At 47.6% G+C, this 16,790-nt stretch overlaps 1 protein-coding gene across 2 annotated transcripts in view; it reads right to left on the bottom strand.

Annotated features, from left to right (window-relative positions):
* Nucleotides 1-11,096: 11,096 nt before the first annotated feature.
* Nucleotides 11,097-16,790, bottom strand: part of CDC42 (cell division cycle 42) — a 28,739-nt gene continuing 23,045 nt past the window's right edge. The window contains exon 6 of one of the 2 annotated variants that reach the window (XM_050909287.1): nucleotides 11,097-12,526. In XM_050909287.1, the coding sequence (XP_050765244.1) occupies nucleotides 12,437-12,526 (90 nt within the window). In that variant the 3' untranslated portion in view covers nucleotides 11,097-12,436. The other variant, XM_050909288.1, reaches the window with a different exon arrangement.

Below are 16,790 nucleotides of genomic sequence, written 5' to 3'. Positions count from 1 at the left end.
TCAAGGCAGGGGGGTGGACCAGGACCTTGCAAAGCATCCTGCTGAGGAGAGCCCAGCTCTGGAAAGAACATGTCTTGGGACAAGACAACAGCCATCAGGGGCAAGGGGTCTGTACCTACGTGGTAGGAGCCTGAAAATCCACCCCAGGACAGCTAAGGTGGCCCCATCTCATGAAAGCAAGGATGCCGTCTGCATTACATCTGCTTCGCCTGTTCGCAGAAGAGGCTAAATACTATTTTTAGGAATAATATTTTCATTTTTTAAATCGGCAGTTTCAAGGGAAAGGGGCTTAACGTTTCCACCGTGCTCCCAGCCAACTTGGCTGCTAGCTCAATTAAAAATCATTTGGGCTGTATGGACCCACACAGGCCTGCTGCCCCATAGCCCACTGGAGCGTCTTTGGGATCATAAAGAAAAGGGGACATAAAAAGAAAGAAAAACACATGATACTATGTAACGGCACTAACAAGTAAACTGTTTTAATTTTCACCCGAATAATAATTCCTAAGGAGGAAAAACAAAGTTTGTTCAGCTGTGGTTAAGGTTGAGCAAACATAACACTAATCACTTTTGCTTCGCCTCTTGGAAAAGACTCTACGAGAGTGTCACATTTGGGGGGGGGGGGGGGAGAGGGTGTTAAAAAAAACCCCACCACAGTACCAACTCTCAGCCCCTGGGAAAGCTCTGAAGAGCTGGTGCTGCTTCACCCCTGCCAAGAGAGGGGTTTAAAAGTCTCGCTGTGACCCGGAGCAAGCAGCCAGCTCTCCCCACGCTTGCTCAGGAGGCTGCAGCAAGGCCAGCCCAGCTTCAGCAGCACATTTTCACCCTCCGAAAGGCTTCAGTGATACGTGACCCCCACGGGAATCAGGTGCACAACCACTGGCAGATCCTACGGCATGCCAAGACGTCTGCAAGAAGGCTTGAGCACATGGGATCTGCTGCCTGGCTCCGTCTCCTGACATTACTTGCCGGCATCGATCCACGCTGCTCCATAAACAGGTCCCTCCTCTGGGGAAGGGGGGACCTACGAAGAGGCAGCTTAAAAGGACAGAAGGCAAAATGGGGGTGGGTGGAAGAAGAGAGAAGGAAGCTGAGGAGGGAGGGATAGATGGAAAGGGAGCAATTGCAGAGGATATGAGAAAGGTGGAAGGGGTTTAGAGGTACAACAGAGAAGAGGAACGGGGTCAGAAGATACTGGGAAGACATGTGGGAAACCAAGACATGGGAGAAGACTGCCAGTGGGAGAAGGAAAGGCAGAGGGAAATCAGCAGGAGCTTTCCCCTCCTCTCCTCCAGCCTCCCAGGGACAGTTCGCTGCAGCACAGGGCTCACTTGGGATTAACCGGAGCAGTGACACCCCTCTTGGAAACACCAGGCTGGTCCTAAACCTCTCCTTTCAGGTCACCAAAGATTTGCCAACTAGCCCACAAGGAGCGGGCGATAGGCATCCACAGAAAAGGGGGTACCTTGCCCACCCCTGCAACCCCATAACTAACCCAGATATAACACCCCCGTGGTTTATCCCCACAGGATCCATTCGCATCAGAGGCCAGGCTTGCACCACCTCCCTCAGCCCCCGGTGCCCCGAGTCCCTTCCAGCTTCACCCACAGCTCTGGCGACAGTGCCGCAGCCACCTCGCATGCGACAGGAACGTGAGCGAGCAGGAAAACAGAGAACTTCCGTCCCAGATGCTGGATGTGATCCCAGGGAAAGCCACCATGAACAGAGGAAGGGGACAGCACCGTGGCTGATGGGACACCGCGGTGAGGTTAGCTGCATGGGCCATAACGACCCATGTGCTGAGCAGCAGTGAGAAATTCCAGATTATTTCTTGCAGCCGACTCCGACCCTGCATGTTCCCCCACTGCACGTAGGTGACAAATTACCATCTTTGTTATTTGAGCACATACCAAATCAGGGTGATCAGTATTTGTCAAATAAGGGAAGAAAAATATATTGCGCAAAACATTTCAAGGTTTATTTTAACAGGGCTTTAAATATCAGTCAGTGCCAGGTTCATAAGCACCTCTTGGGACGGCTGGCCCTGGTTTGCCATAAGAGACTTATTTTTCTTTTTTTTTTTTCCCCCTTCCCTTTTTCTTTTCATTAATTCAAAGGAAATAAAAAGCCTGCTGCCTCCAGGGGCAGCAATAAGGATGCCTATCCCATCGGAGGACAAACACTGTGCTAAGCAACGCCAGCTCTGCTGTATAGCAATGACTTACGCACAGCTTGTGCTTGCCCTTGCCTCCACACGAGCCCAACACAGGCAGCAAAGGCTAAATCCCTGCCTGTACACGGAAGGCAACACTTCTCAATCCCCAAGCAACAACAGGGCTGGCCTTGCCTCACCCTGCACCAGTGGGCAGAGCTCCCAGGAGATGCCAGACTGCACCATAGATGCTCTCCATGCCAGGCAGAGCAGAGAACCGCAGCAGCCTTCATGGCTGCTGGGCTCCCATAGGCGTCAGGTGTACTCACAGCATCCATGGAGCTTGGGTACTGACAGCAGATTCGGTGCAGCAGCCCAGATTTATCTGCCTGAGACAAACACGCAGCTGGCCATCCTCAGAAGAGGTTAGTGGGCTCATTTCTTTGCCCCCAAATCCAAAACACACCACAAGTGCTCCCCAGTCCCATAAAACGCGTGCCTCCAGCAAGCAACACCTGCCTGGTTTATCCACAGAGCCCCACTCCTGATGTGGAACATGAGCAGAGAAATGCAGCGTCATGGAAAAGGCTTTTTCTTGTGCTTCAGAGCCAGATCTTTGGGTGCTAGACAGCTGCGATTGCTGCTACATGCTCTGGTGAGTTAGACTGAATGAAGGCAATGCAATATAGAACAAGCTTCAGAGCCACCCACAGGTAAATCCGGGCAGCGAGCAAAGGGTGCAATGCCACATCACTTATGCCCACGATATCTCTGATTTACTCTACAATAGCCACAGAGCGTCTAGGTCCTGTTACACAGCGATGCACCGTGCCTGGAGAGCTGAACAGACCCCATCCTCTGCCAGGATCTGACCCAGGGCCGGGACAAATTCATGATGAAATCAGTACTCGTTAGCTCACCCTTTGCTGGCACAGGAGGCTCCAACTCCTAAGCAGGGCTGAACACCTCCCAGGATCTGCCATAACCACCTCCTGAATTGCCAAGTATCCTCTGCTGCCGGTGGCAGCCGCAGCAGCCACCTGCGCATCCCAACATTGCCACCACTTGGGATGAAGCCAGGGATGTTGCGCTCCAGTGTGGGCCAGACAACGCCTCTTAAAACCAAACTTTGGATAAAAAGAGAGCAGTGACCACGCAACCGTATCGCAGCCTCCCCCCGCCTCCTGCCCTGTCCGCCTGCCCTTCTGCCTCCTCCCGCTTCTGCTTTTCAGAAAGCGGAGTGGCTTCTCCTCCGCAGCTGCGTTGCTCGGACAGGGCCAGATCTCCCTGTCAGCACAAGGAGCACACCAGAGACCCAGCCCTCACATCTCCTCGCAGGAAACGAGCAACAGCCTCTTGGCTGCCAGGATGATGCCTCAGCAGTTTCTAAAAGCAGTGCCCAAGTCAGACGCTCCCCAGGAGAAAGGAAGAAGCCAGAGCATATTTACAGGGCAAGCCTTGCACGTGCTGCTAGCTCCTACATACATTCAAGCATCCCCTCTACACCCAGCGCAGCCCTGCAACCTCCGCTGCACACATACAGCCCACGCAGGGCATGAAGGAAGGAGCTGACTGCGCTGGCAGGCCACGGATGAGAAGGCTGAAACGCTCCTTGAGGGCCAAAGCAGTCACTTACCTCACTTGGAAGACATCAGTTCTCGCGCATAAAGGTGCTCACTGCAAGCTTCCAACTGCCATTTCATGTTTCTGGTTTTGCCCGCGTTAATCCCACTCTGTGCCCACGGTTGCATTTAAAAGGAACTGCTTCTCACCCTACACTGACCCTTGGATGTAAGGAAGGTACACAGGCCAGAACTGGGACAGGCACGTGAAAGACAGCACACAACTCAGAAACCATCAAGAAGTAGGGGACCGCCCTGCTGAGAGCTCTGGGAAGCCTGCTGCACTGTGCTGGCATCTCAAGTTCCCCTTGGGTACCAAATTGTGAAAGACAGGAGGGAGGAGATTCGGGAAATAAATGACCCAAACCAGGACAAGCCGCAGAGCAGGAGTGCAGGACTTTTTGAAGGCTCCCACCTGATGGGAAGGGGAAGAAAAACGCCTTCAAACCAGCAGAGCATGATGAAGGAGGCGGCAAGATACCTACCTGCTTCACTGCTGCCACAGCTCTTGGCAAGGGAACCTCCCTACCTACCTGATGCTCCCAAAACATTCAGGAAGGGTCAAGAGCTGTGGGTTTCTCCTGGGTAAGCTCCCTCTAGCTGTAACCATGTCATCGGGAGCACAGGGAGGTCACATCTATGCGAGGGATACCACCCTAGACTCTAGATCCCATGCTAAATTCAAGGAAGACATATGCAGCACTCTGCTTACTACCCATCCATATTTCCAGGGCTGTATGTCGGATAAAGTAACCGTTCCCCTCTGTGTGAATGTGAAAAATCCTCTCCCCTCCCCATGCAATCACAGGTACACTTTGGTGAGCATCATCACCCCAACAGAAGAGATGCTGATGTCCTTCCACACGTTGAGCGTCGACAGGAGTGTCCCGGACTTGTGCAGAAACCACTTTTATTCAGGAAAGAGAGGAGCTGGACTTCTCAGGAGCAACATTTGCTGAGATGTCAGCATGGTACTTGCAGATGTCCTACGTTTTTATACAGCTCATCCGCTGTAACTGCTATTGGGAAAGCATCAGCCCATCAGACAATAGGCAGACGTTTCTGGGGTCAGCCCGGCAGGACCCACACAAACCTGCACAGTCATCCAACTCTGACCAGCATCTCCAGTGACTGTACAGACGGGACCAGTACACTCCTTGTACTGTGGGGTTTAGGCTTTTTCTCGCACACTTAGAACTGCATCTTTCACACGGGCACTTCTCTAGCTTGTGAGGTGCAGCAAGTAGAGGCAGAGGAGGAGTGAGCAGATGCACACACACTCCCCATATGTGCAGGCAGTAATCCCAGGCTGCACTACATCACCTCAGTAGGGTCCTGATTTTTTCAAAACCAAGGAAGAGCTGGAAATTCAAAACTAAAATACTATTTTCACACATGCATACGCTCTAGAAGTCAGGAACTTAGTAAATATCTAGTTTAATTTTATGTTTGTTTATCCCAGCACAAATACTGATGGCAAGGCATTAAAGGTGATTGTAAACCTGTGCTTCAGAGCTCAAGCCCATCTCTTACCAGAGAGCCCACGAAGAAGCTGCTGTAAGGCCTTTAGCCTGCATTTTCCTGCTCCAGTACTCCACCACCTCACCCTGAAACATCCAGTCACCTCCCACGCAGATACCAAGCTGTGCGACCCTTACAGCTGATTACTTTAGTCCCTCACCAGGCTTTATTAGCAGCACACACGACCCAGGCACCACTGCAGGCCATCCAGGAGGCCCAGAGGGCTGCTGGAGTTGAGCCCGCTGTGTCCCACCCTGCCGCCAGCTCCTGCTCCCAGGGTTGCTCAGCTCCGGAAGCTCCCTGGGTGCGGTGCAGAGAGTGCTCGGTCCAATTTGCTGCAGAGGCTCTTACGAGCGGCTGACGTCAGTAACACAGGCTGATTTTTCATCTCAGTCCTTCTGTCCGAAACCACCAGAGGGCAGCTTGAAACACAGCCATTTACGGGCTTGGCCACGTTAAATATTCCATTTCTGAGCACTGAAACCTGCTTGCCCAGCTACTGCCCCACAGTAACTTAAAAGACACCTCACCACACACTCTCTGCCCTTTAGATGGGCTTCGGGTGTGATGAGATGACTGTTAACATCTCGGGGAAGCCCTCTTCCCTGCTGCAAAGCAGTCCCAAGTGGCCTGCCAGCACACATCGCAGAGGGTCTGTGTCGATTTGGTCCTTAGCGGTATGCTCTCAAGGCTCACCTTGACAATTCATGCCCAAAACCTCCTTGGGGTAAGGAAAAGACTTTACTAATTTCCAGGGACCATGAGATTACAGGGTGATCAAATACACCGCCTTTGTTACTCTCAGCCTCCGACAAAGCTGAGAAGCAGGCAGAGGGCAGGAGCATGAGGCTAGGTCTAAAAAAAAAAAAAAAAAAAAAAAAAAATACAGAATCTATACCCAAGAGAGTCCTCAAAATCAGACAGGAGCCCTGCCGCAGCATCACGAGTGTCATTCCCCTGCCCCTCATCTAGGCTCCTCTGTCTGAGCTAAAGCCAATTTCTTTTTTATCCAGGCTATTTATCCTGGTCTAAGCCCATGATAAGTGGTATTTTTATCTCACCTCACTATAGCTAGGAGTTGGTCAGTTGGCACCAGCTTAAGGGAAGAAGAGGGAGGAGGTCCCAGACCTGCCAGTGGGTTTATGACGGGGCAGCAGGATCTCTAGTTAAGATAACCTCGCCGTTGAGCTCAAGCCTGTGCCCTGCTACCAGTTTCTTGCGCAATCCTGGACAAGTCATTTAGGGCAGGAGTTCACAGGAGAGCTCCAGCCAACCAACGACTCCCTGCTCATGGTTTCTTTTTTCCCAGGCCAGGTTTCGGGAACTGATTCAGCTCATGAAACGGACAGATCACCACCAGGACTAAGGTAACAAAACCAGCAGAAATGCACTGCCAGGAGCAGGGGCTGCTCCTTTTGCCAGCTAGAACTAATTTATTCTTCATTTAATCACTTTAGGATTCTTCTTTAGTTTTTGAAGCAGTACTTTTATGCCTATACTTCCCCTCTTTCATGCCTGATCTTCTCTGTTTTACAACCCACTAGCAGGAGGGTCTCCGGGCACCCAAACGGTGACATGCAGTCCTCAGACAGGAGACCAGGGGTTGAAGAGGAGCAAAAGTGAGGAATGTTTCTCGGAGGAAGCAGAGAAGAGTATGGGGCAGCACGGGAGAGCGAAGCAGTGCATCTCCCCAGCACAGGACCCCAGAAGCACCCCACATAAAATAGCTGCACGGTGAGAGAGAGGCCGGTTTGCGTGAGTTAAGGCAACAGGAAGGCTGGGTCAGGGGCAGTGCTGACACAACAGCTCTCGCAAATCCCACTCAAAGTCTGTTTTTAAAAGGAGGCAGCTGCTACCAGCTGCAAAGCGAGACCTAGATGGTGGCCAAGTAACAGAGGACACTGCTGCCTCTTGGGAACACGCCAAAATCATCAGTCTGTTTTTAGCTGTGTCCACAGCAGCAAACGGCAGAGACAGCAGGAGCAGATCTGCCAAGTGAAACCATACCCAACAGCAACACTGCGCGCTTTTCAGGGGGCCCTTCAAACTAACTCTAGCTGGGTCCCAAATGCCACTCGCTGCTGGAGGACAATATCCATTTAAATTTTACCTAGTACAAATCCAACTAGCACACTCCAAAAACACTCTGGGATGTGAAATAGAGCACATCAAGTATGGACAACTTGGAAATTTGCACATCGATCTGACCTACCACACTGAAGTAGCTGCACCTTGTCAAATCTCCCTTGTGGGAGCCCCTTAAGAAAGAAAGAAAGAAAGAAAGAAAGAGCAGGCAGACATAACCCAAGCAGAGAGAGTAAACAATGAGGAGGACCATCCCCAGGTCAGATGAGATAGCACACTGCTTGGAAAGCCTTTCAGGCAACAGGCAGCGTTCGCCCGGTGGTGTACCACAGTTTGGGCAATGCCATGAAACAAACTGCTAAGGAGCCTGGGTGACTCAGTGGTGCTGGTAAAGATGCAGTTGCTCCAAAAAGCTCTTCTCTCAGAGGTCTTATCAAATGTGCTCATCTTCCCTTACATGATACCCTACCCTCATTTTAATAAGGGCCACACCTAGGTAAGTATAATGCACAGCGCTGACAGCAAGAGCTAGCACATTACTGGGAAGGAGAGGGAGGAGAGGAGTAAAGAATACGGCTGAGCAAACGAGCTCCCTCCTGGGAAAGCTGCAGAGCTCAGCCCGTCTCACTGATCTCCCAAACGCTTAAGAAAAGAAGACCCTAGCTGCATCTGTTGTTCAGCAGCACCATTTCTTCCAAGGCATAAAATAGTTTCCTGTTGCCCGACAGGGAAACAGGCAAGGGAGAGCAAGAAAAAGCTCACATCTCCAACGTGTTCCGGATGACACAGCACAGGGAAGCTTGGAGAGAAAAAACAGCCACTAGATTAAACACAATCTTAGCACCAGTCTGAGTTACAGCAGCCATGCAGAGACCATGCCTGCACCAGGAGCTACAGAAACAGCAGGGTTAGTTAGATCAGTTTATACACAGTGGGAAATTTCTACATATTAACTAAACCAGCAAGGGACAGACTGAGCGTAAGGGTGTGCTTAAAGTTATCTCCTGCTCGGGAAAGCAACTGCTGCCCTGGAGCACTCTTCCCATCAGTAATCAACCCTGGAGTCCAACCTCTTGTTTTGGATTTCTCATGCAAGTACGTCCCTTACAAGAGAGGCAGGACTGTTCTCCACATTCAGTACTTGCCTGTTTAGCTGTGTCTTCAATTTCCATATTTCAAGTCTGTTGACAACAGCACAGTGGGAAAACAAACTGATTCATGCTATTTGTCACCACAGCATACACGTGTTTACCTTACAGAGCTGAACTGGTCAGACTGTGTGCACACTCCTACCTCCTCCCTAAGCCTCTACACCCGATCTGCTCTCCTACCTCCTCCCTTGCAGTCATTTTGGCATCAGCTTGACCACGAAAACCAGGCAGTAGAGTCCACTAGTTCAGCAGGAAAGTATCCTGCAAGATGTTACATTTCCGTGCAATTAGTGAATGTAATTGTCTCCCCGTACAGCTGAACGATGCTAATGTGAAGGATGGTGTGGGAGCACGCAGCCGAGGCAGGGAAAGGGGACGATCACTGCTTCAGAGACAACAAGCAGCTGCTAAAGATACAGGGCCACTTCTTCAGAGTAGCCAAAAAAAGCAAGAGCTCCGCTCGCTACCTGCTTTTAAGCAAAACTGATTTAGTATTAGGAACTGGAGGTTCACATGAAAGCCAACCGAAACCCAGAAATCACTAACCTATTCATTGTGCAGGAAGAAGTAGCTGTTTAGTAGCAGAGTTACACGAATAACCAAAAGGTTTCATTAAGAAATCGCTGTGCGTCCCAGCCACTAAAACAAGAAGCTGCTCTTCAGTGTCCATGCCGCCCTCAGTCCTTGGAGCAATTTTAGTATGATTCTGAAATGCCTTCCCATCAGAGATTTTTGGCCCTTTACAAGAGACACTGTTAATACATGTAGCAGTTGGTTAAGCAGCCAGCCCAGACCTCTTGTACTGTTTGCGCTAGTAAGCTACTACAGGTACCTCAAGAATCCTCACAGGTGAGAAGGAAGACAGCCCTGAGCTGCAGGTGCATCTTCAGATAGGTGAGTCCTCTATTGTAAAAGCAGTAACATGAGGCAATCCCAGCTCATACCACATACTTGCCACACTAGTATCGAGGGAAGTGCCAAGTATTCCTACCTGCCTCCAAGACCTTTGCTTTCAAACCTGCTAGCTGAAAATGGCAGTCCCAGAAGGGGAAGAAAGTGGTGGTTTTGCCTGCTTTTGCCCGTTTTGCATGCCTTCACACAGGAAGAGAGACAGTCACCAAGGTGCTCTTATACCCTGGCAACACAGAGCACATCTCACACACCCGGCTTGAGAGACCTCACCACTGAGCTCCAGAAAAAAAAAAGGACATGGTGTTAAACAGCTCACAAGCTAAGCTGTTTGAGCTTGTTTAACCATTTCCAGCATCTTGTCCTCTCTCTGGACTGGGACAGCTATGTACTAGCGCAGTCATGGAGCTATCAGACAGACTTTTGCAAAGCTGATGCAACACAGAGAGGAAGGAAGCAGCACCGCTCTTTGAAAAGGATGTTTTTCCATCACCCAGCACCTCCAGGATTCCCTGCAGAGCCAAGTTTAACCTCGTGGCACTGATTTAACAGCACAGACTTTATTGCTTAGCCAAATGGACCTGCATGAAAGGACTGGCACAGATCACGGCCATAAAAATGTATGCAGAGGGACCAGATAGCTATAAGGATCCCCCACATAAGGATGCATCCAAGACAGAAAAAGCCTGACAGGGTAACCCTGCTACTTAAAGCAGAAGTCCTAAAGGGTTCTCCCTCCACTTCAGAGGCAGTTTCCTCCCTGATTCCATGCAGGCAATCTCTTGGTCACCAGTCTTGCCGCTGGCTTTAGACCCATGAATTAGGTTTAGCTATTAGAAGGTGCAGAAGCCCATTTCAGTCTGCTGTAAGCACACGGAGCAGCCACCAACACTCAGCTGTCACCAAACATTACAAGGACCAGCAGTACTTTCAACTGGGAGCCACAGACCTACAGCCAAGCCTCCCCACAGAAGACAGCAACTAAAAACTGAACTGCAAAGTTGAACAGCAGCACTAATCGCTATGAAAAGTGAAAAGCACGCGTTTTACCCCGAGCTTTTGGATTACAGCACCCACAAGTCAGCTTCTTAAAAGTGACCTTTAATGAGGCTCTTTGGAATGTGTTTTAATAATTAGAGTTATGCATCAACTGTGTAAGACTTCACTGTTTCTTAGGAGAATTACCAAAACGGTGTAATAAATTCTGTGCGTTTTTGGGAGGGAGACAGGTATGACGTTGTTTGTCCCTTCAGGGTTTTTGCTATCTGCCCATGAACAGGGAGCAACTGGAAAGTTCCACAAAGACTAGGTTCTTGACAGAAGAGGTGCAAGAGCCCAATAACCCCCGAAAGCCATCTTTTAATATTTGGGAACAGGCACAACAACAAGTATTCCTTTCATTAAGAACCACCGCGCCCTCTCTTCAGAGTTGGGTTTGACAGCAAAGACGTTGCATCAAAGATGAGAGCAATCTTGACAGAACTGAGGCCAGCAGCAGAGATGAAGGAAGACATGAACTGACAGGATTAAGCATTAAGGAAAAGACCCAAACTAACTTGCAAGGAGGAGAGTGGGGCTCGCAAGGGATAAAAGCCGTATTTACAAGTCCTTCACACTCAAGAGAAAGGCAAGGGAAATAACTACCCTCAGGCAGGCTTGTGAAGATACTTTTTTTAATACATCTGAAAAGAATGCATATACAAAGAACTTAGACATGAAAAAGCATTGGTTCAACACTAATGAGTCTACAAGAAATGGGAATTTTGGAAGATGGAGAAGATTCCCTAAGTCTTAAAAAAAAAAAACTTTGAATTTGCAAGCCAAAATATATTTTTGGTAAAATCCCTACGACACTGCAGTCAGTCTACATAAAGACCCTGCACACAATCCTCAGCGGGCTGGAGCCCATCTTACAGGTTCAAGGTTACTTACGAGCAAAATGCAGAACAAGAGGATTCCCTTAACTGGTCCCTATATGGTGCCACACTAAACACTAGAAACCCCTCCCTGCAGTTCCTTCCTACTGACACAGGTCTATCTTTCCACCCCTCCCTGAAGGATGCCAAGCCATCCAAAGAGAGATGCACCACCAGGGCCAGCTCCAAAACTCGTCTTAACATACACCAGGTCCTTTCAGAGTGTCCAAACAGCAGTGTATATGCTGGTCACTGTAAGCGTTTCTCTAATAATTAAGGATCGGCAGAAGATGGATTTGTTAAAAGCCAACTGAATCAGTTGGGCATGCTTAAAAAGGTGCAGTTATTTCTTTACCACGTGACAAAAGCTTATGATGTCAAAGATCAAGGAAGAGACTGGCAAGCTAGTTTCAAGTCTGATGGTGCATCCAGAGAAAAGGATTCTCCTATTCCTAAGGCTTCATAACTTAGAGGATGGGGTAGAAATTTATGACCTGCACAGTGGAAAGCCAGGGGAAGAGATACAAGGCAACTTCAGAGGAGATGCAGATACATTTTCTACACTCCTCTTTAGAGGAGCACCAGCTTGGGACATTTTACTTTCCTGTATTTGTCTTTAGTACTAAAGTCTGCTCATACCCAGGCTGCTGGCTGGCTGCAGAACAGCCCTAGAAGTTCTTGAAACCAGAACCAAGTCTCACCAGTCTGGCATAAGGGACAAGGCTTCAGTAAAACAGCCTAGAATTAGTCTGTTACAGAAAAAGTCATCACAAGCATGCCTGGATTTTAAACAAAAAAAATTAGAAACAGTAAACAAAATAAAAAACTAGTACTGATCAGTGTTTTCTGATAATACATAATTACTCAAAATTAACTAGTTTAACTGAATTGAGGGGGCACTGGGGAATAAACACTAACATTCTCATCTCACACGGGGATCATGTGGGGGAGATGGGAGTGCAGGGCATTTGTCATTATTGCGAAAACAAATTTTAAAATTTGTATCTTTAGTTTGATTTAAACATTGCTTTTAGTATGACATCAAACACCAGCTTTGCAGAAGGGGCTGTGGAGGGATGTTCATAGCAGCACACACCTGCGAGTCTTCTTCGGCTCCGGAGGCTCCAGGGCAGCCAATATCGCTTCGTCAAATACATTCTTTAGGCCTTTCTGAAAAGGGGCAAAGAGAGAAAGGGGCAGTCTCATTTTTGAGTTTTCACACAAACAAAACCACAGAAAGCCAAGCGGCAGACAAACCCCTCTAATGACGAATCGAGGTTTGCCATCTACAACTCCCAGAGTCTCCTTTGCTCAGCTAGGCTCTGTCCAAGCTGCGTTGCTGTGGTTAGCAGTTCCTTAGCACAGCATCTGATTTTCTGAACAGGAACGCGAATCCTTTGGGACCAGACCAGTATACTTCACAAGAAGCAAAACACACGTAACCAAAGTCATTTCCTTAAGGCAATTTTTATCATTAGTTGGCTACTAACACGTTTCAACAAGCTAATGACAAAGCAGAAAGTGCTGCATTCAAATGGAAGAGCTCGATCTGGAGCACGCCGGGTACAGCAGTGCAGACACCCGCGTGTCAGGGGAGAGAAGAGACAAGGCAAGCATGCAACGATAAATCGGTCCGGTACGCACTCTGGTCAGGCTTCCGGCCCCAAACACCCGACGGTTAGAAGCAGCCAGGTAGAGCCCAGAAGCTGTGCATGGTATCAGAGAAGTCAAGATGGGAGGAGTACGAAGCGGGTACTGTACATTGCGTTAAGTGTTAAACTGAAGCCAGGAAGTGCAAATCGGAATAAAGCTTCATCAGTCATTTATACAAACAACTGCAATTTTTAATTTCAAAATTTAAAGACAAGCTACAATTGATGCTTTCTCCTTAAAACAATAAAAATCAGAAGCATGATAGTAAGAAGCAGCTTTACATCTTACAGTAACAGGCTTTAAGGATCTATTATTGAAATGAAGAGGTCTACCATGTTAGTGAAAGCAAGAATTTTAACAGTTCATAAACCAGTAGCAAGTACATTGATATTTCCTTCCCCCCAAGGACTGACAAATACTCCACTACAGCACAGACAGCCAAAGCAATAGCAACAGAAAAACATCTCACTGCACAAAGGAGAACCAGAAAACCCTTCACATTACAGCGTAACTTGCAGGTCACCGTTTCATGTACTTTTGTCATGCAAATACAGTTAACAAGAGTCACAAGTAAAAATTGAAAAAACACGCATCGTTTCTTCCGGTTGGATTCAGGAAGATCAAACATCATGTCTTATTCTTTTGATCTGTCTTTAAATAATGATGTAACCAGATCCTTTCCCCCAACAGCCTGAATTATAAAGCTACCCACATCTGGCAACCCAAGCAGCAGAGAGTTAAGCGAGTCCAGTTCGTGTTCCACGGTCACAACATTTTACTAAAGATCTTAAGTATTGTTTTCAGTCCAAGAGCTAATACAGAGGTTGCTCTAAGATGGGAAGCAGACACAACAGCTTTCAATCAAGGTGGTTTTATTCTTTTTTTTTTTTAACCAGGTTTCTACAGTAGTGGGACAGAGGAAGCAGCAGCAAGAGGGGAAGGAGAAAGTTTAGAATATACAGCACTTCCTTTTGGGCTGAGTTTCCGGAGGCTCGAGGGCAGCTAGGATAGCCTCATCAAACACATTCTTCAGACCTCTCTACAAGACAGAGGGGAGGAGAAAAAACAGCAGCCAGGTTAGAGGATTAAAGAAAAACAAGCAGATACAAAGAGCATTCAGGATAGACCAGGCTGAATTCACAGAGGCAGTAAACAGATTTACTTTGCAAAAAACAAAGTAGATCCCAGGAGGAAATCTCATTTAGATGACCCAGAAGTCAATGTCAGAGGCAGACAGAACATGTGACGGACCAAGTTAGACAAAATGAACACCCAGAAGGGCAGAGGCACACACACAGCGGCAATTGGCAAGAACAAGGGGGTGGGAGGGGCCGCACAAAAGATGGTGGTTTCCACTTAACCACTGAATATACACTTCGGGAGTTTACAGGGGAATAAACACAGCGGAGAGCAGCTTGCCCCACCACAGGGATCCCAAAGGTCAGGTAAACCTTTTTTAGTCACCCACTGTGGATAAGCAAGCACCTCAGATTCACGGACTTACTGCTCCCAACTACCCCAGCGGCAGCTAGTCCAGAGCAAAGGCTCCAAACAACCCCTCTGCTTTGTGAATTCAGCCCCTGAATAACTGAAGATCTCCAGATGGCTGGGAACACATGATCTGGGATTGAAGCAGTACCTCTCTGGTAAGCCATCGTCCTCTTCAGACACTGGCTATCAGTCTTTTAAGAAGCGATGCAATACCTTACCAGTGCTGCTATTCTGACGTTGAGAGCCAGCATGGAAACTGTGCATTTCAGTTATTCAGTTTAGTTACCAAAGCAAGTATAACCACTCAAGTCACGGGAAGACAGAAACGGTGTTAGGATTGGAAATAGCTGAGATCCAACACCAGACAAGCAGTCACAGAGCTGCAAGGAGTCTGCAGGGATTACACCGGAGCACGAAGCATGCGTTGCATTTGCTATAAGCACAACAGGAACACTGCAGCGTGTTACCACTCCCACACAACTCTGCCAAGTTACACATGAACACCAGAAGTGAAACCTGGCTCGGTTTATGCTAACTGGACTCGCCTAAATCTACTGTCATGAGTGCAACCTTCATAAATTCAGGAGAACTGCTTCATCCCAGCTGAAGACAAACAGAAAAGCTTACATTACCTCCTGTAAACAATTGTCATCTTTGCAAAATTAAGATTTTTTTTTTTTTTAAATCATTCAAATGTAACTGGTTTCTCCCTCACAGGTTAGACTGGATAGATCCCTTTTAGAAGGTCTTTAATCTTGTTTTACTAAAGCATATACATGGGAGCTCTCTAAGGCAATTCCATCTGGAAGCATTTAAGTAACATGCAAGATTATACTTGAAAGAACAGAAGTTAAGGAAATTACCATGTACAATCATTCTGTACATCCTCCCCAGCAACTTTTTTTTTTAAATGAGTTGCAACCCAGGCTGAGAAAAGAGGTAGAGACTTCAGATAAATAATGCCTATGTGAAGTCTGAGTACTAATTAGATTTTCTTTCTCTGTGAGAATAAGGCTGCAGTATAAACTCTATTATGTACTGTTAGATAGATTAAGAACCCAGGCAGGGCAAGAGTCAAGAAAACATGCTTCCTTAATTCTCCTACTCGGGGACTCCTCTCTTGTTTTCCTTTTGCACAGGAGAAATTAATTTGTTCAAGAGAACAGAATTTGGGATTTGCTTTGAAAGACCTAGCAAAAAATTGGGATAAGGGAAGAGGAGAAAAAAAGACAGGACAGGGACAAAGTTGTTGTGAAAATGGGACTGGGGTTAAAAGCCTGGATGATACAAGAGTAACCACATGGAGGGAACTGTGTTTGATACCACTGGCGCACGGGCCTTGATACTCCAGTTAAAGTAACATGGCTCCTGGGCTGCGCTGGGGAACAGGCTGAGCTCAGGCTCCCTTTGCTCCCTCCATTCATAAACGGTTTAAGACACTTTATAAGTCTGATTGTGTCAAAACTGTCAACCCAGTATCGGGGGGAAAAAACCAAACTGAATTCAAAGTTCCCCCTTGTGTTAGGTACTAGCATTGAGCTTCAGAAAGCCCACTCAGACATTTAACTCATAAGTGTAACAGAAGCAACAATCATTTTACTTTTAATGTTTGTCAGTCACCCTTTCCTAATAGCAAAGTGTTATCCACTTTTGACAGTGGTATTGGGTACTATTTTGTAGAGAAAGGTTGAAGATGGACATTGAATGTGCCTTCATCACAAAAAGGGATTCCACAACCTGAGGAAAGGGGAGATAGAACCGGCTTCTCAGTACTGCAGTCATCCAGACTCAGGGAGAAGATATTCTGTCTTTACAGAAAAGACTCAGAAACTCAGCCTCTTACGACTCACCTAGTACCTTCAGAACATCGACTCTTCCACAGACAAGCAAATTCTTCCTCCCAGGAAAAAAAAACATGCTCTGGCTCCATGATTTACAATTACTTGCTACTGTGACATCAAAGTCATCTGTAAATTAGTTGGGAAGGAAAAAAACCACCCTAGACTGCTGAGGTGAACTGCGTAGAAAGAAGCCAAGGTAAAGAGAGAGCAAACTACCCAGCTGAGACTAGCTTCAGTTGAAACTAGCTACTACAACATTGCCTTGCAGGTAGGAAAACAACCCTCCTGGCTAGGAAAGCCAGCTGACTTCTGTGTTTAGCAAGCTGCCAGCTAGATCACTGCTGGGAACTTCAAACAACCCTTCGCAGATAATCTACATTTCTGTTTGGCAGCTATTACTGACAGACCGAGGAAAAAGGTGTTTTGTGAGGGGAGTCAACAACAAATGA

The sequence above is a fragment of the Gymnogyps californianus genome, chromosome 21 (assembly GCF_018139145.2).
Source record: "Gymnogyps californianus isolate 813 chromosome 21, ASM1813914v2, whole genome shotgun sequence".
NCBI classification, from domain to species: Eukaryota; Metazoa; Chordata; class Aves; order Accipitriformes; family Cathartidae; genus Gymnogyps; species Gymnogyps californianus.
The sequence above is the reverse complement of the archived record's forward strand: the minus strand, read 5'-3'. Positions and strand labels throughout refer to the sequence as shown.